This window comes from Arvicola amphibius, chromosome 10 (assembly GCF_903992535.2).
Source record: "Arvicola amphibius chromosome 10, mArvAmp1.2, whole genome shotgun sequence".
Lineage (NCBI taxonomy): Eukaryota > Metazoa > Chordata > Mammalia > Rodentia > Cricetidae > Arvicola > Arvicola amphibius.
In genome coordinates this window covers 95797158-95818587 of record NC_052056.1, presented here as the reverse complement: position 1 = coordinate 95818587, position 21430 = coordinate 95797158, and the positions used below count along the sequence as shown (strand labels likewise).

The 21430-nt window shown below is 55.9% G+C and overlaps 3 protein-coding genes across 5 annotated transcripts; 1 reads left to right on the top strand and 2 right to left on the bottom strand.

The window, feature by feature from the left end:
* Positions 1 to 998: 998 nt before the first annotated feature.
* LOC119824895 (insulin receptor substrate 1-like) lies at positions 999 to 6324 on the top strand. The gene is made up of 2 exons (XM_038345469.1): positions 999 to 4286; positions 4460 to 6324. Exons 1-2 carry the CDS (start codon positions 3857 to 3859, stop codon positions 5509 to 5511), a joined length of 1482 nt encoding a protein of 493 aa, XP_038201397.1. The 5' UTR covers positions 999 to 3856; the 3' UTR covers positions 5512 to 6324.
* A 139-nt stretch (positions 6325 to 6463) lies between these two features.
* On the bottom strand, positions 6464 to 8084 carry Sap25 (Sin3A associated protein 25). Of its 2 annotated transcripts, none has more exons than XM_038346218.2 (6): positions 7772 to 8084; positions 7518 to 7618; positions 7332 to 7435; positions 7117 to 7249; positions 6915 to 7012; positions 6464 to 6832 (listed from the first exon to the last, which is right to left on the bottom strand). In XM_038346218.2, exons 1-6 carry the CDS (start codon positions 7912 to 7914, stop codon positions 6521 to 6523), a joined length of 891 nt encoding a protein of 296 aa, XP_038202146.1. In that variant the 5' UTR covers positions 7915 to 8084; the 3' UTR covers positions 6464 to 6520. The 2 variants fall into 2 exon arrangements, with proteins under 2 accessions (XP_038202146.1, XP_038202147.1); XM_038346219.2 differs by having other exon boundaries at positions 7350 to 7435.
* A 140-nt stretch (positions 8085 to 8224) lies between these two features.
* On the bottom strand, positions 8225 to 20297 carry Lrch4 (leucine rich repeats and calponin homology domain containing 4). 2 transcript variants are annotated; one of them, XM_038346216.2, is made up of 18 exons: positions 20042 to 20297; positions 15686 to 15830; positions 15424 to 15550; positions 15125 to 15230; positions 12306 to 12442; positions 12086 to 12198; positions 11866 to 11965; positions 11530 to 11620; positions 11361 to 11437; positions 11194 to 11255; positions 10975 to 11094; positions 10801 to 10863; positions 10624 to 10727; positions 10416 to 10493; positions 10144 to 10229; positions 9837 to 9974; positions 9673 to 9750; positions 8225 to 9389 (listed from the first exon to the last, which is right to left on the bottom strand). In XM_038346216.2, exons 1-18 carry the CDS (start codon positions 20259 to 20261, stop codon positions 9192 to 9194), a joined length of 2043 nt encoding a protein of 680 aa, XP_038202144.1. In that variant the 5' UTR covers positions 20262 to 20297; the 3' UTR covers positions 8225 to 9191. The 2 variants fall into 2 exon arrangements, with proteins under 2 accessions (XP_038202144.1, XP_038202145.1); XM_038346217.1 differs by having other exon boundaries at positions 8225 to 8560.
* Between the last annotated feature and the right edge of the window lie 1133 nt (positions 20298 to 21430).

The window sequence follows — 21430 nt, the reverse complement described above, 5'->3', positions numbered from 1 at the left end:
ATCACCCTACCCCACCAGCACCAACCGTGTGTAGCTTAGGCTATCCTTAGTGTTTGGGAGCTAAGGTTCCTGGTGTGTACCGCCCCCCCACGACCCATGCCAGGCTGTCCTTCTTGCTGCTGCTGCTGCTGCTGGTGGTGGTGGTGGTGGTGGTGGTTTTGAGCCAGGATCTCGCTGTGTAACCCTGGCTTGCCTGGAACTCACTACATAGCCTGGGATGGCCTCAAACTCACTGGGTAACCAAGTATGACTGGATTTTTGATGCACTTACCACACAGGTTTACGAGGTGCCCGGGATCAGGCCCAGGCTTCTCACATGCTGGGCAAGCACACTCCCGAAAGAGCCACGTCTCCGGGTGTGTGCTTCCCTTTCCCCTCATTCTGCCTTAAGCCAGGAGTCCCAAGCTTATTTTACCCGGCTTCCCTGGCTCTGGCTCCAGATCACTTGAGTTTTAAAAGGCCCTAAAGCGAGGCCCCGTTTGCCCTCTGTGTAAAGTCACACTGTGCCTTATCCCAGGACCTCCTAGCCGCCATCCCTCCGTCCTGTCCTGTCCGACATGGACCCTGGCCAGCGTTCTGGGCAGGGCTGGATGACTGGGCTGAGAATCTGCCTGGAGTCAGCCTCAAACATTCCCTGGGCATGGGCTGGGGCTGAACCATTGTCCTTGGCAAGGAAGGGCCCAGCACCCTCATCCATCTAACCTCAGACCAATGGCAGAAAAACGGAGGCACCCCTGATGGGGTGTGTTGCCTTCTTCATACAGCCTCACCTGACTGCTGTGAATCCAGACGTGTGTGCGCGCAAGCACGTGCACACATCACACACACAGACGGGAACAATGCATTTGACTCATACACTCTGGCCAGGTCCTCTCTGTACGGGCCCTGGCCAATGCTCTATCCGTACCATGCACGTGACAGCCCTCTCTGGCTCAGGTCTGTCTGTCAGCCATGGGCAGCCTCTGTGGGTAACAAAGCAGAAGCTGAACCTCTGGAATTTCCTCCCTGTGAGAGCTAGAAGGTAGGATGATTGAGGGAGCTCACTGTATAGCTTGGTCCCATACCCCCATCCCCACCCGTCCACCCCCACTCCTGTCCACACACACACCCAAAGAATAAGCCTTCACAGGGACCATCCACAGCCCCTACTAAATGGACTCCTACCCCTGCTAACAAAAGTCTTCCATAGACGTCATGTGCCCCCAACCTAGCAAAGGCCTAAATATGCCACTTCCTGGGTTGCTGGGGTTTCAGACTATAAAATACTGTGCTTAAGTAGTACCAAGAGCGGAGTTGTTGCTATGACAACTTGAGATAAGCCAGGCTTTCCCTGGTACTCAACAGACCAAGTCACCTGGCTTCCGTCCCCTTGTTCTTGCTAGTCTATACCCCGGGTGCTCGGGTGGCTGTTGTTTCCTGCTTTGTCTTTTACCCAGCACCCCAGGGCTGAGTGACAGAGTGTTTAGAGCCGTCTGTGACAGCAGCTGTGATTTCACAAGGACAGATGTTTGCGAGATGACCAGGCTCAGGGATCAGGAAGAAGATAGGGAAAGACCCTTCCTGGACAGCTTCAGTCCTGAGGGAGTGAGACTCTTTCCTTTGCCATGGAGTCCTGCTCGCTAACTGGCTAGAGAGCTGGGGTCCCCACTGCGCGTCCCACTGGGGGCTCTGGGGTTACAGTTGTGTGTGACCACGTCCAGCTTTGGGGGCATCCTGAGGACCCAGCTCAAGTATCAAACTTGCACAAATGCTTTACCCACACACAAGGCCATCTTCCAGGGCCTGCCAACTGAACTTTGAGCATTTCTTTCAGCCCTGCCTGGGTGGGGCTCTGGCAGGCTGGGAAGCCCCTGGGGCAGGCCTCAGGTACTAGGTGCCCGTATGTATGATGATGGTATTAGCTAATTGCTATCAATGCGGTGTTTGGAAAGGTGCCTAACGAGGCCCAGCTTCATGATCAGGGCAAGTGAGCTCCCCGCTATCCCAGGTTACAAATGGGCATGAACCTCTGTTTGGGCCACCCTTGGACTAGCCTGAGAAAAAGACCCACGTTCCCCTGCTTCTGTTTACTTGTTATATGGGTGCCTTACCTGAGGGAGCCCCTCCCCCAAGTACCCCAACAGGGTCCCACGGCCTAGCCTTTTCTCTAGACCTTCAGCTTCCCTCACAGAGATTTTGATTGCCACAGCATTAGGGAGTCACCATGTCTGCTTGGGCACCACTAGTTGTCAACTAAGCTTTGACAAAAAGTGCCGTGCCGCTCCCACCCCCAGAAGAACAAAATATCCAAGAGGCTGGGGACATAGCTCAGATGGTAAATGCTTGCCGTGCAAACCCGATGGCCTGCTTGATCCTCAGAGTCCACATAAAGAGTGGGGATCACGGCATGCTTTGTAATCCCAGTACTCCTTTAGCAAGATAGATGAGCACTAGCCAGCCAGAGGTGGTCCACACCTTTAATCCCAGCACTCAGGAGGCAAAGGCAGGTGCATCTCTTAAGTACGAGACTAGCCTAGTCTACAGAGTTCCAGGACAGCCAGGGCTACCACTAACCAGCCTTGAAGATCCCAGGCCAGCATGCCTGGAGTACACAGCAGCACAGGGGCACAAAGGGACCCTGCGTCAATTGGATGGAAGGCAAGAACCAACTTCCAAAAGTCAGGCAACCTGGTTATACACATAACAAATATTTTAAAAGCTGGGTGTAGTAGTATGCCCTTGTAATTCCAGTGCAGGGTAAGTGGAGTCCGACAGATCCCTGGGGCCTCCTGGCCGGCTAGCCTAATATACTAGTCGAGTACCAAGCCAGTGAGCCTGTCTCAGAAACAAGGGGATAGCGCTTGAGGTTGTCCTCTGGCCTCCACAAGCATGTGCACTCAGTCTGATCTCTGACCCCTCCCAAAAGTCTCAGGATGCAAAGGGTCATGAGGCATCTGCCACAGAATCCGGGCTTCTGTGAACACAGCCACCATCAGGTTCAGGTCAGCTGTTCGGCTCCAAAGCGGTGAGGGGCACTTGGAAGGTGTCCCTGAGAAATGACCTCTTCTTTCGCGTGTCTCTGTTGCTACCTGGATGCATGGGAATCTGGAGGGTACGGTACAGCTCGGGACCGGGGATCAGTATACTAGTTTCCCTATCCTGGGATATCCGTCGCGCCAAACTCATTGAGGAACCGCTGTCAGAACCTCTGCACAGTGTTCAGCAGCCAAGTTCCCTGAGTGTGCAAAGGCACAAAAATCACCTCTGGGTGGGAAGGAGAGGGACACTGAGGACCTAAGGGTAGAGGCTGAGCGGCGTGGCTGCTGTCAGGATGGCCGGCTAAGCCGTTCTTCTAATTACCAGTCCCATCACTGCTAACCACAGCTGCTGCAGCACCCTGGCTTTCTGGCTTTCGGGATTGCCCCAGGCTGCCCCTGGCGGTACTCCTCCACCCCCATATCCAGTCAGCTGATTGGTGGAGACACCCCCCCACTCCCCGCCCCTATGAAAGTTTGGTCCCAGCGGTGAGGATTCCTACTCTAGCCTATGAGTCCCTAACTCAATTCCTGCACTCGGGCGTGGGAGGGTTAACTTGAAGGGGTGGAGATTCTAACAGGGAGGCTGACCCGACTGAGGTTGACCCAGCTGGGTCAGCCTTCCTTAGATCTAGGAGTCCTGGTGTCACTGGCCACTGGGACGCTTGAGTACGGGCTCCTTGCTCACTTCAAGTCGGGAGAGGGCGTGGGGAGATGCAGGGTAGCTAGAACGGTTGCCATCTCCCAGGTCTCTGCTACTCGTCCCAAGCTGGTGGTGGCTCAGGGGACTAGACCTATCCAAATCAGTCCTGCCCAGGGCACTTGATTGCCTTTGGTTGGAGATGAATCCGGCAGGTAGGGGTCCTACAGTCTCCCCCGGGGCCGAGTCCACCGACGCGTCACTTGGCCCACCATTTCCCTGGCCCTGCCCACCCGACGTGCGGCTCTGTGGCCACCTGCGGAAGCAAAAGTCCCAGCGCCGCCGCTTTTTCGTTCTGCGCGCCGACCCTCCGCGCCTGGAGTGCTACGAGAGCGAAAAGAAGTTCCTCGCCAGCGGCTGCCGCCCACCTCGACCCCGGCGCAGCGTGAGCCTGGAAGGCGCCTGCACTATCAGCAAGCGTGCGGATGCCCGCCAGCGCCACCTGATCGTCGTCTATACCAGCGACAGCAGCCTGGGCGTAGCGGCGGCCAGCGAAGCGGAGCAGCAAGCATGGTACAGCGCCCTGCTGGAGGTGCGCGCCTCTGCCGCTGCAGCTGCTGCCACTGCTATGGGTGAGCCCTGGGACACAGGGAAGGCAGGGGGTTGCCGACTTAGCTTATCCAAAACTCGTCTCCCCCAGATCACCAAAGGTTCAAATTTTGAGCTTTGTTTCACGTCTTGGTTTCTTGGGACACGGTGACCCCAACCCCTGCCTCTCAGTGACTTGCCTATCCATTCTCTCCAGGTCTCAGTCCCCAAGAGGCCCCCGAGTCTTGGATCTTTGCCCCGTTCCAGGACGTCTGGCCTGTGACACTGCGGTCCAAGGGACTGGGGCGAGCACCAGGCCTGAGTAGCGGCACCTATCGCCTGTGCCTAGGTTCTGGGGCTCTAAGCCTCCTGCGGAAGCCAGGAAGCAAAGGCTCCAGAGACAGTCGGGCATCACCACCACCGGCCCTGCGCCTATCCTTGCTCAGTGTGCGCCGCTGCGGCCATGCAGACTCGTTCTTCTTCCTGGAACTCGGGCGCTCAGCGCCCACGGGTCCCGGGGAGCTGTGGATGCAGGCGCCTGATGCAGTGATAGCCCAAAACATCCATGAGACCGTCCTGGCTGCCATGAAGAGGCTGGGGAGCAGTGCAGTCAGTGGCAAGGATGAGCCACCGTCCGGAGATCCTCCAAAGAGTGCTTCTGCAGCCCCTACCCGGGTACCGTATGAAACCCCTGTTTCTGCAGTGCAATCAAGAAGCCCGGGTGAGAGAGCAAAGCAGGGCTACCTCAAAACCTTGGAAAGGATGGGGCCCACACCCTCCTGCAAGGGGCTAGATCTGGGCGGGGACTATATCACCATGGGAGTCAGGGATGACTACGTGCACATGGCAGGGGGAGAGGTTGGTGACTACATGCTGATGGCACCTCCAGGCCTTCCCCCCACCGCTGCCAGGGTAGCTCCTGGCAAATCGCTCCAGGATTGTGAGAGCACAGAGTACATGCCCATGAGCAGACTCTCACCGGGGCCTTTTTACTACGAGCTCAAGGAGCCTGAGCTGGGCCATCAAGGTGCCCCCTGCAGCGTTAGGGACAGATGGAGACCCACAGAGGCTCGGTCCTGCTCTTCCCAGCTCTCAGAGGTATCTGGGGACTACATGTACATCCCAGACTGTGTAGGCATGAGCGGTGCTAAGCCCGGGTCCCTGGACAACTGCCTCAACTACGTGGACTTGGACCTAGTCCCTCCCCTGGAAGTGCCTGGAGCAGCCCCTGGGGAGAGTCCACATAGCTATGCCAGCATCAAGTTCTAGAACCTTCTGGGAGATGGTCAGGGAAGATACAAAAAGAAGAGAAAAAGTTGCTAGTGTACAGCTCGGCTCCCGCAAGGGGCCAAGGCCCCTTGTTCCCTGTCAGGTGCTATGCTGCCCCCTTGCCTGCTGCCACTTCCAGCCACACACCACCTACAAATAGGTTCTCCCAAGAAATTAGACCTTTTTTTTTTTTTTGAGACAGGGTTTCTCTGTAGCTTTGGAGCCTGTCCTGAAACTTGTTCTGTTGACTAGACTGGCTTGAACTCACAGAGATCTGGCCATCTCTGCTTCCCAAGTACTGGGATTAAAGGTGTGCGCCACTTCTGCCAGCGAATTTAGACTCTTTTGAGAGAGAAAGTTCTAGAACCTCTCTCACCCCAACCCAAAAAACCAACCCTAAAGCCTTAAGAAGTTGTGGGCCTTCCCAAACGAAACCCAGATCCTATCTGTCTCAGGCTAGTTGTGGCCAAACCAGAGATGAGGATTCCCCACCCCAATTTGGACAGCTCTGTCCCCTAGATGTTGACAGCTAGATGTCACTGTGTCCCCCCCCAGCCCAAAGTTATCCTCACCCAACTTTTTCAAGTCAGAGAGCTACTCCTAGGGCCCCAGCTCAAAAGTGATGGGAGCATCGGGGATCATGTTTGTGCTCCCCAGCAACCTGGCCTTCTGAGCCATCCTCCTGTGGTGCCAGTCAAGCTCCCCTGACTGTTCCCTGGGCCTGGCCAAGCCAACCAAGTCCTTGCTTCCTACAGCACAGCCCATCACATCCTGTGGACCCAATCACCCATTAAAGGTGTTCTGCACCCTGACTGTCTCGGCTCGATGGATTCCCTGCCCCAGGTGGTGGGTGACGTGAAGGACAGGCAGGCAAGTAAGTGTGGTGGCATGGAGGAGCCAGCCTGCCTCCACATCCCACACCCAACTGCGGCACCTGCTACACAGAGCCTGGTTCACAAACTAACTCTGGTTTATTATCAACAAAACAGCCTGGGGGAGAAGCCAGCACTCATGGAGGGAGGGCACTAGGGGGGGTATCTGGGGTCTGTGTGGGACATGTGTCAGTGCTTCCAGAACAGCTCTGGCCACCGTTGGGGCCTGGGTCTTCAGAGGCAGAGACAGGGTCTGGGCAGCTGGTGGAGGTCAGAGGGCTTGCCAAGGAGTTAGAGCTCAGCTCGCCCTGGCTCATCTGCAGCAGACCAGCGAGGGCAATCATCTCTGCCTCGCTCAGCCAGGTGGAAGCGCAGGCCTGGGATGAGGAGGGATGCACAGAAGGGGACATGATGGCAGGTGGGAGCAGCAGCTTCCGAGAGCCCATTGCCTGAGAAAACAGGAAGGGAAGTTTGTCTTCCCACGCCTTGCATGGAGAGGAAAGGGAAGCCTGGAGGGAGGCTCCCTCTTACCTGCTGAGGGGGCTTGGACAGGTACAGGGGAACACGCTGCCCACAGGCGAGCAGAGGGTCCAAGAGAAAGACATCTTCATAGTTTGTCACGGGGAGCCCTGAGGAGGAGAGCCTGCTAGCTTGGTGGCCTCGGCCTCCCATCCTAGTCCTTACTGCAGCTGCTGCCCCAGAAATATCCCAGCTGAGCTGAGGAGCCAAGTACCTGTATCCTTGGACACTTGCTCTTCTTCTGGATGCCCTGAGGTAGGGATCCTGCCCCAGACATCATACATAGGCCAGGAAGGATGACACAGTGTCCTGCTGGACAAGGATACGCCTGACCCACAGCTGGTCCCCTGCGGAGAACAGGAAGTGACTGAGCTCATCTTTTATGGCATCTCTGCTACCTGGAGACAGAGCCACAGATCCCCAACTCACCACCAGCTGAGGTCTTACATTAGCCTCGTGGCCGGGATCCAAAAGCGGCAGTGGGGTCATCCTTGAAGGGGTGACCTGGGAGGTCACCTGGGAAGAAAGAGGTACTACGAAGGATAGAGACAAGATTAGAACAGGTTCTGAATCTCTGGGGCCTTGTGGGTAAAACCAGCAAGGCCTGGTCCCTACCTGGGGCTTCCGTGGTCGTGGTCGGCTCAGTAACCAGATGATTGGAGGCCAGCGGCAGCTTTCTTCCGGTCTCAGATGGGCTGAGGGCCTGGGGCTGTGGGCTGTGTGAAGGGAAGGACATGCTCTTCCACTTCCCAGGGCTGACCTGAGTCAGTCACAGAGCCAGCAACCCAATTCCGGCACCGACCTCGGGGATTTTCTCAGTTTCGGAAAGCGCCCGTGCCGCCTCCTAGCGGCCCACACCAGGCCCTCACCTGTCCGGCACGGGCGCTCCTGGCTCTTCCGTGGTTTCCTCTCCAGAGCTCCATTCCCCACCGTGGTCACTGCCCGTGGAGAGGCCTGACTCCTCTGTGGCCTCCTCCCGGCCTGAGCCCCACGGCCCAAGCCAGGGCAACATTCTGTGCCTGGTGGAGCGCCGGGCAACACCCACCACTGTGCCCGCGTGTGGTCCTGACTACATAGGCGCCCAAGTCTTAGCTACCTCAGAGGTGTCGCCACGACGCCTGCGCGCCAGTTTCTACAGCCACGTGGTGCGCTCCTGCCAGCTTCTCAAGGGCTCCCCCTGGCGGCAGAGCCACGGGGCACTTGCGCCCTTACAGCCCCTCTACCCAGCACGGGAAAATCACCAACATCACGGTCTACCCTGGTACCCACCGAGAGGACCCAGATCCCCAAGAAGCTCGCACACTCACAGACAGGCACACACCTGAGGGCCAGCCTACAGGCCTTTGGGCTTTTCTTTATTGTGTTTGACACAACACTCTTCACCCTGACCAGGGGCTGCACTCGAAGCAGTCCAAGGGCAGGGGGATACGCAAGCCCAGTGCTACACACAGGGCCGTGGTCACCAAGTCCTTGTTAATTGGCAGGGCCCAGGTGTCATCTGTTCCCAGGTCAGGTCCAGTGGGAGCTGGGGCCAAAAGCCCCAACCTCTACCCCTACGACTGCTCCAGAAGGGCGTGAAGGACAGCAGCGATCTGAGGGAGGCCCCTTCCAGGGGCCCCCTCCTCTTCCAGGATGTGGTGGGGCTGGCACAGGGACTCCTGGGGGGAGGGGCCCAGGTTAAGTTTTCCTCTGGCATTCCCCAAGCAAGGTTGGCGGGGTCAGGGTGGGGGTGGGGGCGCTTCTGGTAGACACTGCCCCATGCCTGGGGGCAAATGACACATGGAAGCAACACAGAAGGCTCAGGGGCAGGAGGGGTCTGTCATTTCCAAAGGGAAATGCTGTACAGGCAGACTGACATACATGGAGCCCAGGCAGGACAAAGCCTGGCTGCAGCAGGAGCTCACATAAGCACACACGGAAGAGACGGTCTATACAGTTTATACACAGAGCCAAGGCCCATAATGGGCCCACATCCCCTACAAATATAGAATTCTCTCTACAAAATAGAGATAATTTAGCTCCCCCATAGCAGCCAGTAGGGGGAGAGAGGAGAGAAGGGAAACAGCCAAGGTCTGTCATCCTCTGGGGGACAGAGGGGCTAAGGGAGGACAGGAAGGCACCCTCAGCACTAGTGGAGGAGAGGGCTGCTGTGGGCATAGAGTGGGGCTTCTGAGGTCAGTGTTTGTGGGGTACACTAGTGTCTTTGGTAGGGCTGAAGGCACCACCGGTGGGAACATGGTTGATCAGGACTTATAAATAGAAGGCGGGGAAGGGAGGGGCAACGTCGGCCTAGGAGCCCAGGAGCCGAGTGCAGACGACATAGAGCAGCAGCATGGAGGCCACGTAGAAGAGGAGGAAGCCAGCCAGACCAGAGGAGGGCTGCGCTGGGAGAGGGGCCCGGCCCCCCACCAGGACCACAGCCTCCAGTATGGTCCGCAGTCCCTGGGTGGTGCCCTGGAGGAGATCCGAGGGCGAGCACAGGTCAGCCTGGGAAGGGAGGGCAGGGCAGATGGACAAGGACAAATCACAGATGTTAGCAGCGTCAAGCCACAGACCTTCCCACCCTCCCTCACAAACCAGGAGCACAGCCAGAGCGGTACCGACATGCAGACATGCAGGACAGGGAGGCAGGAGCTGTGAGGGGTGGGCCCAGGATGCATGCTCTCTGTAGAATTAGATACCCCTGTGGATGGAGCTCCGCCCCTCATGCACGCTATTCAGCTGAGCCCTAGAGACCAACATCTCCCAGAGCAAAGAGCAGGCCCCATACCTCAGGCACACCCATTTTTCGACAGGCTTCTAAGAAACTTTCCACGTTCTTCCGAGACTTGAGGGCACTGAGCTTTGGCTGGAGGTGGAGGAGGATGAAGAGTTTGCACAGGCAGAGTCACACACCTGTCCCATCCCCTCCTCCTCCTCCCGGCTCTCACTGACCACAGCAGGTGAGGGCACATGAATAAACGGTACAGAGCGAGGCCGCAGCTGGTTGGCCAGCTGGCAGAGGATGACCCCATTGGCTAGAGCCTCTGCCAGGTCCTCAGGCAGGGGCTGCTGTAGCCGTGACTCAAGGACCTGGAGGCAGAGATAGGAGGAGCAGGTAGGGTCAGCAGGGAGCTCATTCCATCCCTTCCCCTCCTTGATGACAGTTCTAGGGCAAGAAAGAAGGGTCCTGAGGAAAGAAAGGGGAAGGAGGTGCCAGGCTGGGTCAGGCCTCTGCCTACATAGATCTCACTCCGCTCACCTGGCGAAGTTGGGAAATCAGTTCCTTCTCGTCTACAATCTGAGGAAATGGCCGAGATCTCAAACTTGACTCCGGAGAGGAAGGACCTAGGAGGAAAAGGAGGATAGGGATAGTTTTGCTTCACGGATAAACTTTGGAGCCAGCTTTCAACAGTCTTGTATCAATACCACCTCCTGCCTGTAGAGTCTCCATGAAAAGGGACAACACCCTGAGAGACACAAGTCCCAAGAGACAGGGGTCCTGAGGTTAGTGCCAGAAGGACAAAGACTCACCTGAGCCACTCTGAGAAGATGAACGGAAGAGGAAGCTGTTTGGTCTCTGAATGGAGCCCAGTGGCCTGGGAACAGGAGCTGTCACGGGGGAGAGGTGGTGGGGGGAAGCCAGGGACAGGCGAGAGAGACATCCTCTCAGTGACCTGCTCTTCCTTCAGGCCTCTATGTCCCAAGCACCCCCAAGCCACCACCTAGAACACTGTCCTACCTGGTCCAGATGATGGAATGGAGTCCTGGGAGATGGGGGATGGTGTGGGAACTCCCTGCCCCCCTGAAACTCCCAGCTGGGTAGCACTGGACTTCGGTGGGCCACTGAAGGAAAAGAAGGGGCTCAGAGAAGGCCATGAGGAAGGCGTAGGGAAATGGATCTTGGGAGGACACCTACTTGGAGGTGGCCTGCGTGGATGAGGCCGAAGCACCCGCGGCTCTGATCCCCCGCTTCAGGACACTGGAAGAAGCAGGCAGGCAGGCATGAGCTCTGCAGTCAGGCCACACATTCAGAAGAACAGAGATGGAGAAGTCTGCATCTGCCTGCTGTGCAGCAGCCCCAGGCCCTCACCTGTCCCTCCTGGGGGATCCCCATCCCCCACTCTGTTGCTGTTGCTGCCGCCGCTCCCGCTCCTGCCACAACTGCAAAGTGTCTGGACGCCGCCTCTCCTCCCCTGCAGGCTCCTCCCGCCTGGCAGAAGACAGGGCAAGAGAGACCTTCGTCAGGTGAAGGGGAGGTCTGCGGGCTGCTGAGTATGGAGCAGGTGTGTGAGCGTGGGGGTTGGAATACCTGCTGCTCCACATCCTCTCCACATCTCCTGCTCCGGGGCTTATTTCAGAAGGCAGCTGCTCCTGAAGAGAGACCAGCAGAGGCTGAAGAAGGCTGGTGCCCCAGTTTGCAGTGACTTCCTTATTCAGTGCCCTTCCCCTGGACAAGGAACATAACTGGGTCCTCACCTCAGCTGCACTCCGCTCTTCATCTTCCCCGGGAACATGGCTGTCGATAAAGTCAATCTGCTCCATGTCTCCATCGCCTGCAAGGCAAGGGTACGTCAGTGAGCAAGCAGGAGGGGGCTTCCAGGCCCACACTCACCCCTCACCCTCCTGGGCAGACTCCCTTGCCCACCAGAGCCATCTTCCCTCTGTTGTCTAGGCCCCCGGGGCTCCCGGGCCAGCTCTGAGATCCGGAATGACAGCTCTGAGAAATCATCTGTGGACTTGAAGGCAGAGAGGCAGAGATGGGACATGGGCTCTGCAGGGCTGAGGACCACATGGGTTCAAGCCTGCAGAGTCTCAGACTGGGGTCAGGTAGAGAGCCAGCCTTTTGGGGATAGTAGGGAGGAGTCCCACCATGACCTCTTACTGGGAGGTACCTCTTAAAAGGTATTAGGTACAGGGTCCCCAGTACCAAGACCCTCCCAGTGATGACATTCCCAAATGTCCTTTAAAAAGAGGTCCTTACCTCATTTCCTGACCACCTCTTGCTGCCGCTGTCAACGCTATGGAAGCCTGAGTCCAGGCCACCATCATATCGACGTCCCGGAAATAAGTCTTCTGCAGGGCTGGAGCAGCAGGGAGACCTCATCAGTCCCAGGCTGGCAGCACCCCTACCCTCCCACTAGAATCCAGGAATGGTCTCTGGTCCCAAGAAGGGGATTCCTTCCCCTTATCAAGGGCCTTACCAAGGACTAAAACTTGGGGGACGGGAAGGGACCAGGTCCCCAAGGGCAGCTCCTCGCCGTCCAGCCTCCATCGTTAAGTACTTGAAGATATGAAGCTTCCCCTTCAGACAGATCTGTGTGAGGGGCACCTGCGTAAGAATGAGGTGGCTCCCCAGGCCTTACTGGACCCTCCTATGCTAACAACATCACTGTCCTCAAATTCACCCAGGCTGCACTTTACCTGGGCAGGTGGACTCTGTAGGGGGTTGCTATCCAGCAGAATGACCTGCAGGTGCCTGAGGCGGCAGAAGGAGACCGGAATGCGGGAGACACGGTTACAGGAGAAATCCAGGCGGACCAGAGGAAGGTCCCCCAGCTCTAGGGTTGGGCAAGGGGAGAGTTAGGAGAAGCCCAGGTCAAGGTCTTGAGTTCTCTCCCTTGCCCTTGACTCTGACCAGCCAGTCACTCCATCACAGCCTCCACCCTGGCTGGCTCAGCTCATTTCCCAGAGATGACCTGCTCCTCTCCACACTCCGATCTGAGCTGAGCCCTGGCTACTTCAGCTGCTGCTCAGCCCTATGCATCCTCCTCCCCTGCCTGCCCCCACTGAAATCCACTGTGCATACTTCGCTAAGCACAAACCAACTGGTGATTACTACACAAAAGACTCCCATACCACATAGACATGACTGCAGACGTTGGGTGGGTACAGTGTGCAGGAGGGCACACAGTTCAAAGCCAGCCTCAGCTATATAACAGTTCAAGGCCATCCTAGGCTACATTAAGAGCCTGTCCCAAAAACCCACAATCAATCAATCAATCAATCAATCAAGAAGCTGTTTTCCAATCCCATGTCTTCTATGAATCTTCCACACACCTCAGGGTCTTGGGATTCACTGTTCCTTGGTACGCAAGAAGCAATGTGCCTGGATCTTTTAGGCTCTAGGAAGAACTCCCTGTATTTATGCCCCTATAACTATGACTAAAGTTCAGGTATTAGATAATCACCAAATCCCTGAAAATGGTGTTCAGAGGTGGGATCTACAGGAGGTAGCTGGGCCATGGGTCTGTCTCTACGAATGGAACGGGCTAGTCCATGGATGGATTCCTGGATTAATGAACCATCAGGAAGCGGCCTTCTCTCTGGCACTTTTGAACTGTAGTGCCCAGTGATGCCCTCGACACCCACAGACATGTGCTACCTGCATAGAGAGGTGTGTAGGTGTTTAAACAAATCCTGTGACTTGGACCTCAAGCCCCAGTGCTGGCTCACACTTACAGCACCAGCACTCGGGGCTGAAACACAAGGAGCACACAAGTCAAAGGCCAGCCTGGGCTTTGGGGAGACCCCGTCTCAAAAGACAAAGATGAGTGCTGGTATACAGCTCAGCTGGCGGAATGCTGACCCGCAATGCATAAAGCTCTATCGGTCTGGTCCTCAGTACTGCAGGGACTAGGCAAGGCGGTGCATGCCTGGAATCCCACCACTCAGGAGGTAAAGGCAGGAGAAGCAGGGTTCAAGTCCATTATTGGCTACATACTGAGCTCTAGGCCAGCCTAAACTACAAGAGACCGTCTCTCAAAGAACAAAATAAAAACAAAATTCCCACTGGGTTGTGGTGGTGCACGGTTTTAATCCCAGCACTTGGGAGGCAGAGGCAGGAGGATCTCTGTGAGCTCCAGGCCAGCCTGGTTTACAGAGTGAATTCCAGGACAGCCAGGGCTAGATAGTGAAACCCTGTCTCAACAAAACAAAACAAAATCCCTTAGCTTCAGTTATTTTCTTCCAGTAACAGAAAATTAATGAAGACACTTAACGGACTTGGAAAGCAGAGGGCAGAGGCAGAAAGGGGGAGAAGGAGGCAGGGAAAATGGGTGCCCATTACTCTCGTTCTTCACAACCAAATATGCACCCTTCCTGTTTGTTCTTCTAACTGCATCCCTGCTACATCACGCTCCCACTGCCTCCACGCTTTGACTCTGGTGCTCTTCTGCCAGGACCACCTTCTTCCAAGGTAAGCTATGTCTGAGCTTCTGGGGGATGTCAGTCACTTCCCAGGCTCCACCCTGCTGCCCCCTCTCACTCTCTGGGCTCCCAAGCCTCCTGCTTTAGCAGTTCCCTATGAATGTCTGTCTCTCGTCCATGAAGCCACTAAACCTTTGAGGGCTGGTCTCAGATCTCAGTCACATCTATTGGGGTAGGGGAGACCCCTCACCTGATACGCAGGAAGCACACACCCCAGAACAATGCTGGCTGAGCACAAGAAGATATGCCTGCTTCCCAAAAGAGACTATCAAGTGTTGGTACATCATAATTACCCCCATTGAACAGGGCTGCTTAGATACTCATGTCAGGACACCCCCCACCCCGAGATTCAAGAGCATCACCTGGTTAGTGTTTTGAGAGCTCTTACTGGGGTGAGGTGGGTGTTGGGTGGGCCTTAAGGTCCATTCCAACTTTAGGATTCTACAGCTGACTGACTTTCCTCCTACCCTTCTTTCCTAGCCTGCTCCCACATAAAAACAGAACTAGGAATCCACGCCTTCCCAGCCTCAGAAGGTTGCCATGGTCAAGAGCAAATACCACTGTTTACTGTTTGCTTTAGATACTGAAAATCACTGAGCAACGAGGCAAGGTCATTTTAAAAAGATTTCTTCTTGCCTGTGACTTCTCCAAGGGAGCAGCATTATTTCAAATTCAGTGTTTGTGCCCCTCCATTTCATATGTTGAAGTCATAACCTTCAAAGTGATTGATACTAGGAAGTGGGGCCTCTAGGTGGCAATTCAGGTCGAGAGGGCGGAGTCCAGAGAGGATTAGTGTCCTTATAAAATAGAGCCCAGAGACCCCAGGAGCTCCTTCCGCTCTCTGTGAGATGAGGAGACGGTTTGTAATCCACAGAGGGCCCTATTACCACCTGACCACATGGCAACTTGATCTAAATGTGAGAACGTTAGTGGCCGTCTGGTCAGAAGCCCCCATCTATGGATCTCCTGTACAGCAGCCTTGCTGATGAAAGCACACACAAGCTCATCCATCCTCTGGATTTCATCTTCCTTACCATCAGGCAGGGTACTGAGCTGGTTCCTCCGAACATTGAGATCCCGCAGGGAACGGAGGCTGCACAGCTCCACGGGAAGGGACTGCAGCTCATTGCTGCTCACGTCCTAGGTCAGAGAAGGCACTATAAGCCTAGAATCAGCAGAAATTGCTCTGCTATTTCTCTCTGGCTACTTGCCTTTAGTCCAAGCCTTTTTTCCCAAGGGTGCTTCCTACCTTTCTCTAGCTCCCCCCCCACCCCAGAAGTCCCTGGAGCCTGGCTCAATAGTCCCTCTTCTGGCCCATGCCCTTTATTCTCACAAGCTGCCGCAGGCTTCCTAAGGTGCTGATGTCTGGAGGCAGGGCTCCTAGCCTGTTGTTGCTGACAATAAGTACTCGAAGGGGCAGCTGGCAGATGTAGGGTGGCAAAGATGACAGCTGGTTCCGGCTGTGAAAGGGAGAAAGGCAGCAGCCTCACTCCTCAGGCAGGGCACCCCAGCACTGGGCCTGCTCTGGGGAACCAGGAGGACCGCTCAGGGCCACAGCTCTGGTCTCTGAGGCCTACAGAATAAGTTCCCACTACCTGAGGTTGAGGTAGGTGAGGGCTGTAAGATTTCCCAAGGCTGGGTTCAGGCATCTCAGGCAATTGTGGTAGAGGCTCAGGCCTTCCAGGGACACCAGCTGGCACGCTGCCTCGGGCACCTCGGGAAACCGGTTCCGAGACAAGTCTAAGGAAAATAAGGGTCAGGAAAGAGCTAAGGAAAGAGTCAGTCTTGCACAAAGAGACTGAGTGTCCCCTGAACCAGCTACCCAGCTCCCTATCCTCCGCTGACTGAAAGAATCAAGCCCACAGGGCTGAGGAGATAGCTAAGTGGATAAAGTGCCCGCCGCACAAGAGTGAGGACCTGCATTGGATTCCCCAGAACCCATGGCTAAAAAGGCGAGTGTGGTAGTATTCACTTGCAATCCCACTACCGGGGAGTCATAGCTCAGTGGCTCCCTGGTGCTCACTGGCCAGCTGACCAGAGAGCCTAGCTGATTCAAGTGACCAGATCAATGAACAGGCTCTGCCTCAAACAAGCAGTGGGTAGCACCAGAACAGCTGAGACTGACCCCTAGCCTCCACAGGTGTGTGCATACATAGACATACGATCATAAATGTGGGCTCCCTGGGGAGACAAGCCTTCTACACACTGAAGCACATACAAGCACGACCAGAAAGTCAAAGAGAAGGCCAGACTTGGGAGGCTACCGACAGACCATAAACACTACTTTTAAATTTACAAATGAAGCTCCGTGTGGCGGCTCACGCCTGTAACTCCAGTAATCAGAGTGCTGAGAGAAGAGAATCCAGAGTTCGGGACTAGACAGCTAGACTTGACTCTGTCCCCCGCCCCATTCCAAAACTAAGACAAATGCTGAGCTCTCCCAGCAGTGTAGCAGCACTCTATAGCGCTGTGCTGCTCATGTCCCGAGATGTCAGGAGAGGTGAAAGGTCACAAGAGGGGGTTATGCTCCTGAGAAAACAGTCTGAGGGATGAAGAGAAGGCTCCATGAGGGAGTACAGTCACTACACAAGCGTGAGGACCTGAGTTCAGATCCCAGCACACATGTAAAGAGCTGGGCACGTATGTACTGTGACCTCAGTGCTGAGGATAGGGTGGGGTCAGAAGAAATGAACTGGGCTTGTGGGCTGCCGGCCTAGCTCCAGGTTCAGAGAGAAATGCTGTCTCAAGACAATCAGGTAGAGAGTGAGGGAACAGCACACCCGACATCCTCTGCAGGCTCCATACACACGATGAACTTACTCTCCCTCTCCCCACCAAAAAAAAAGAGCCTGGTCAGGGCTGGCTGTGACTCAATGGGTTTAGCACACAGAAGGCTCTAGATGTGATCCCAGCACACAGAAGAGAAGTTGAAAATAACAGTGAGATGATGGGCAGGAAAGGTCAAGGGGTAACACAGAAACCTCGGGGGACCACAGGGAAAGTCCTTCCTCCCAGCTTCAACCTGTTTTCCACACAGGGACAAAATCAAGGACAAGATATATCCTGGCTCTAGGGATTAAGTAAGGCCCTAACACTTGGCCAGTTTTCCATCAGCATCCAACCCCAAAGGATTATGAACGTCTAAGTTCAGGAAGTCTAGGAGGGAAAGGAAGTAGGCTAAGCTGGGCTGGGAACCAGGTTCTCAGAGTCCTCGAGGTTCTTCCCATTTGGGGTTCCTTTGTCCCCAGGCTGGCTGTCCTATTTCCAACCCCATCAGTCTTCCTCTGCTTCCTCTCTGACCTAGGCCTCAGGTTCAGCATCTTTGCATTTACCTTGAGCAGAGCAAAGAGTGAAGGTGAGAACAGAGGGAGGACCTTCACCCCCTTCTCTCACAGTGGCTCATGGCAGTGCCAGAGGCACTGTGGTTCCTTCCAGTGTAGAGATGCAGACCAGACCCCTAGAAGCCTGTGTTTCTGTTTGTTCTGTTCAGCATGCCTTGGGAGGTGTCTGGGCCTTTTAGGGGAAATCCCAGGCAAAAGACGTTGTGAGCTTCTTTAAGGGCCCTCCTTCAGAAGGGGCAAAAGCTAAGAGGAGGGGAAGCTGGGGAATATTCCCCAAGGAAACGCATCTTGTGACAGGAAATGGAGCAGAAACAATCCATTGGGTTGTGGCTTGTAGGATCTGTTTCCCAAGGGATATTAGCCTGATGCTCTACAAACTGCTCTCTTCCTCGCCCCAGCCCTAGTGAACAGACAGAGCTAGTGTGGGAAAAATGGTTCCGGAGAGGGTAGAAGGCCTGCATCGGGTCCTCCACTCATGCCCGACACCTGCCTGTTTTCTTTGTGCCCACAAATGTATAAGTAAGGGGGGGGGGGTAGTGGGTGTGCCTGTATTCATGGGAGTGGAGGCTACGCTGAGATGGGGTAAGGACCTGTAGAGGGGCAGAAGTCAGGGGCGGAAGGAGCCCAGGCTGGAGGAGGCAGGGCTCAGGGGCACAGGATGTGGTCTGTGGGAGAATGATCTACACTTCTCCTTTGCTAGAAGTTGCCCTCCCCCAAACCAACCCAGCTCTCTACTAGTAGGCCAAGGGAACACCGCCCTTGGGTGTTAGGGGCATCCACAGAGGGAACACTCATGGGCACAACAAGCAGGAGAGGGTTCAGAATAACTCAGCAGCACAATGCTGAAGCGCTTGGTCTGGGCTGGAGAGCAAGGGATGTGGAGGACAGGGCACCAGGCAACTCTGGGCTTCTGTCACACACACACATACACACCTGCCCCAGGTTAGGAGTACCCAGCTGGAGAGAGGAGACAGAGGACAGCTGGACATAATGGAACCCACCTGCCTAAAACCTGGGCTCCGAAGAAACTGAAGAAGGCAGAGGGAGGCTTTCAGGAGGCTGGGAATTCCCCACTTTACCACACAATTGAACCTGTACCCAGGGGAGCCCTAGCTGCACCCTCAGTCGGAATGCTGGAGGAGGAGGCTGGGCAAGGGCAGGAGCTGGGAGGAGCTACGAGGAGTGCTTGGTAGTTTTCCCCCAAGAGTCCACTCACTGAGACAGAGCCCTGAGGAAGTAAAGAAAAACATTTGGTCTTTGTCAAAAAACAAGCCAGGGGGGAGGGGAAAGGGAACAGACGGCCAGTGTCACACAGCTGCTGAGGTCAATCTGGAGCTTGGGGGTTGGGGGGACCTGGGAGGGGTAAGAAGGGCTCGGGGCTCACCCATTCCCAGGACTCATTCAGCTGTATAGGGGAAAAGAATTAAAACACAGGCAGATTTAAACTTTTTCTCTCCAGAGCTGAAAGGGGAGAGTGTGCCCCGGTCAGTCGGGGTGACCGCAGGTGGGCAGGCACCTGCTGCAGCAATGCGCTCTTTGATCCCTCGACCCTGGAGATGAGAGGAGCAGGGGAAGGGGCCCTCGCACTCCAGCCCAGACTCGGGTGGGGCTCTGGGAATGCAGTCCTGTGTTCTCATCCCCGCCCTCAGCTGCCAGCCCAAGTTCATAGGCTGCTCCTAAAGCAGCTGAAAGCCTGACTCACCTGTCATAGTACAGTCCCCAGGGCCTGGCCAGCAACAGACACAGGGTAGAGGGTACATGATTAGAGGAATCCCAAACATACACACAGCAGGGCGGAGGGGGCATGATTACAGGGATCCTGAGGGCGGGGACTGGAAGGAGCGTCTCCAGGAGGTCAGCACTCCTAACTAAGAGATCCAATTTCCTTCCTTTCTGCAAACTGCCTCAAGTTCCTCCCCTAAGGGAAAAGCAGAACCTGAGATGGTAATTCTAGGGTTCCTATGAGGTCACAGGCTCCACAGTGACCTCACAGAGGCAGGAAGAAGATAAAGGGGACAGGGATAATGGATGGAAAGTTTAGTGCGGGAGATTCACTTCTTTCACACAGTCGGGCTCGGGTGGACAGTGGGGAGGGTCTGGGACTTGTGGAGACTATACGGAAAAGCAGAAAAAACATAGGGTTGTTAGGGGCGACCTTTGGGAAAGAGATAATTTGGGGCTGCTGGGAGCGAGGTGGAGGAGTGTGGAAAGGAGTTGGAAAAGACCAGGAGGAGGCAAAATGCAGTGATTATTGAGATTATAAATGGGGGGCTTGCTTTAGGGGCCGATCAGGTCTAGGACTGCAGAAGCCAACCAGGTGAGGGGCGGGGCCCCACTACAGGTGCGCAGTATGCAAATAAAGGGGAAAGTCACAGAGAGCTCGGCCCAAAGTGTTGTGTGCAAGCTTGAAGCGAACTCATTGTCCAGCGGTTCTTTCAGCGGGGAGGGGAGGTCGCAGGCTCGATGCCAATCCCGAGGGGCGAGCACTCAAGACTGCCAGGTGAAGGGGTGGGCCTGATTCGAACGCGAGGCGGAGCTATGCAAATGAGGGTCGCGGTCCCGTGAGGGTCCCCTCCTCTCTTTCTCTCTTTGGGCACCGGCGCAACTCACCAGCCTGGGTGATGTCTGACAAGTCGTAACTGCGGGCCGCGCCCCGGGGGAAGTGCTTCAAACGCCGGTTGGACAAGTTCAGGGTCCCGGTGGCCACTGCCTCCTCTAGGGCTCGTTCTGCGCTGCGGCTCCCGGGTAGACCAGGAGACCCTGGCGCGGGGACTGAAGCTGCAGCTTCCTCACCCCCGGCGGCGAGTGGGCCCGCTACCGCCGCCGCCATCCGCTCCCGGCGGCTCCCGCTGCCTGACTGACGGCACCGGCCGGCCCTCCTCGCCCCTCCCCCACCTCAGAGCCGCCGTAGTCGCCTCTGGAGGGCGGAGACGACGGTCCGGGACCCCGCGGACCAATCATGAGCCAGAGACGCGTTAGAAATGCCCAATCAGGAAGCGCCAAGGGGGTGGAGCTTCTCAACTCTAGACGCCACTGAGGGACGGGAGGGGTAAGAGCGGAGCACTCGCCAACGGCCGCGGCTTCTGGCCGGCCCGCCCCTCGCGGCGACATCCAATCACAACCCTTGAGGCTAGAGATGGAGCCAATGAGGCCCACCCAGGAGGCGGGGACAACAGCTCTCAACTTTAAGCGATTAAAGACTCAGAGACCACAAGCCCGAGAGTCAGGCCCTCTTTCAAAGAAGACCAATTGCAAGCTAGATCCAGGTGAGTGACTGTCAAGATGACCAATTAGAACCTGGAAAGGGAACCTGTCCCGGCCTCTTCTCTGAAAGACGGCTCTGTCTACCAATAGCATAGGCGAGGAGATGGCCCTTTCACTAGACAGCAGACGGGGGAGCTAGAATCTTTGCGACCCAGGTACAGACCGTGAAGGCGCCGTGCTGCGCGGGATCACAATGCAGTGTTAGAGCCGAGTCCTAGCTGAACTTGCTGGGGAGCAAGCCGGCTTCCGGGAAGAGGAAGGGAGAGGGATGCCCCGGGCCAGCGCGCAGGCAGGCTGTCTCAACCGAAGGGACCATTTCCGACTGTGCAGGCTGAGTCCCAGCGGGGGACTCCTGGGTTGTCCGGTGAGGGGGTTTCCAGCCCAGACAGGGAAGGTCGCCAGAGCTGCCAGCTCCACCAGAGTGGATGCCCAGACCATAGTTTAGAGACTACGAAGGATCTCATGATCTTCCAGAACAAGATCGTTGTTTTTGTTTGTTTTCTTGCTTTTTAGAGACGGATTCTCTGGGTAGCCCTGGCTGTCCTGGAACTCGATCTGTAGACCAGGCTGGCCTCTAACTCAGAGGTCCGCCTGCCTCTGCCTCCTGAGTGCTAAAGGCACTAAGAGACTAAAGACGTGCACTACCACTGCCCAGCACACAAGGGAGGAAGAAACTGAGGTTGAGCAAATATCAGGCCTCCACGTAAGACTCTTTCCCCCACTTTCATAATGAAC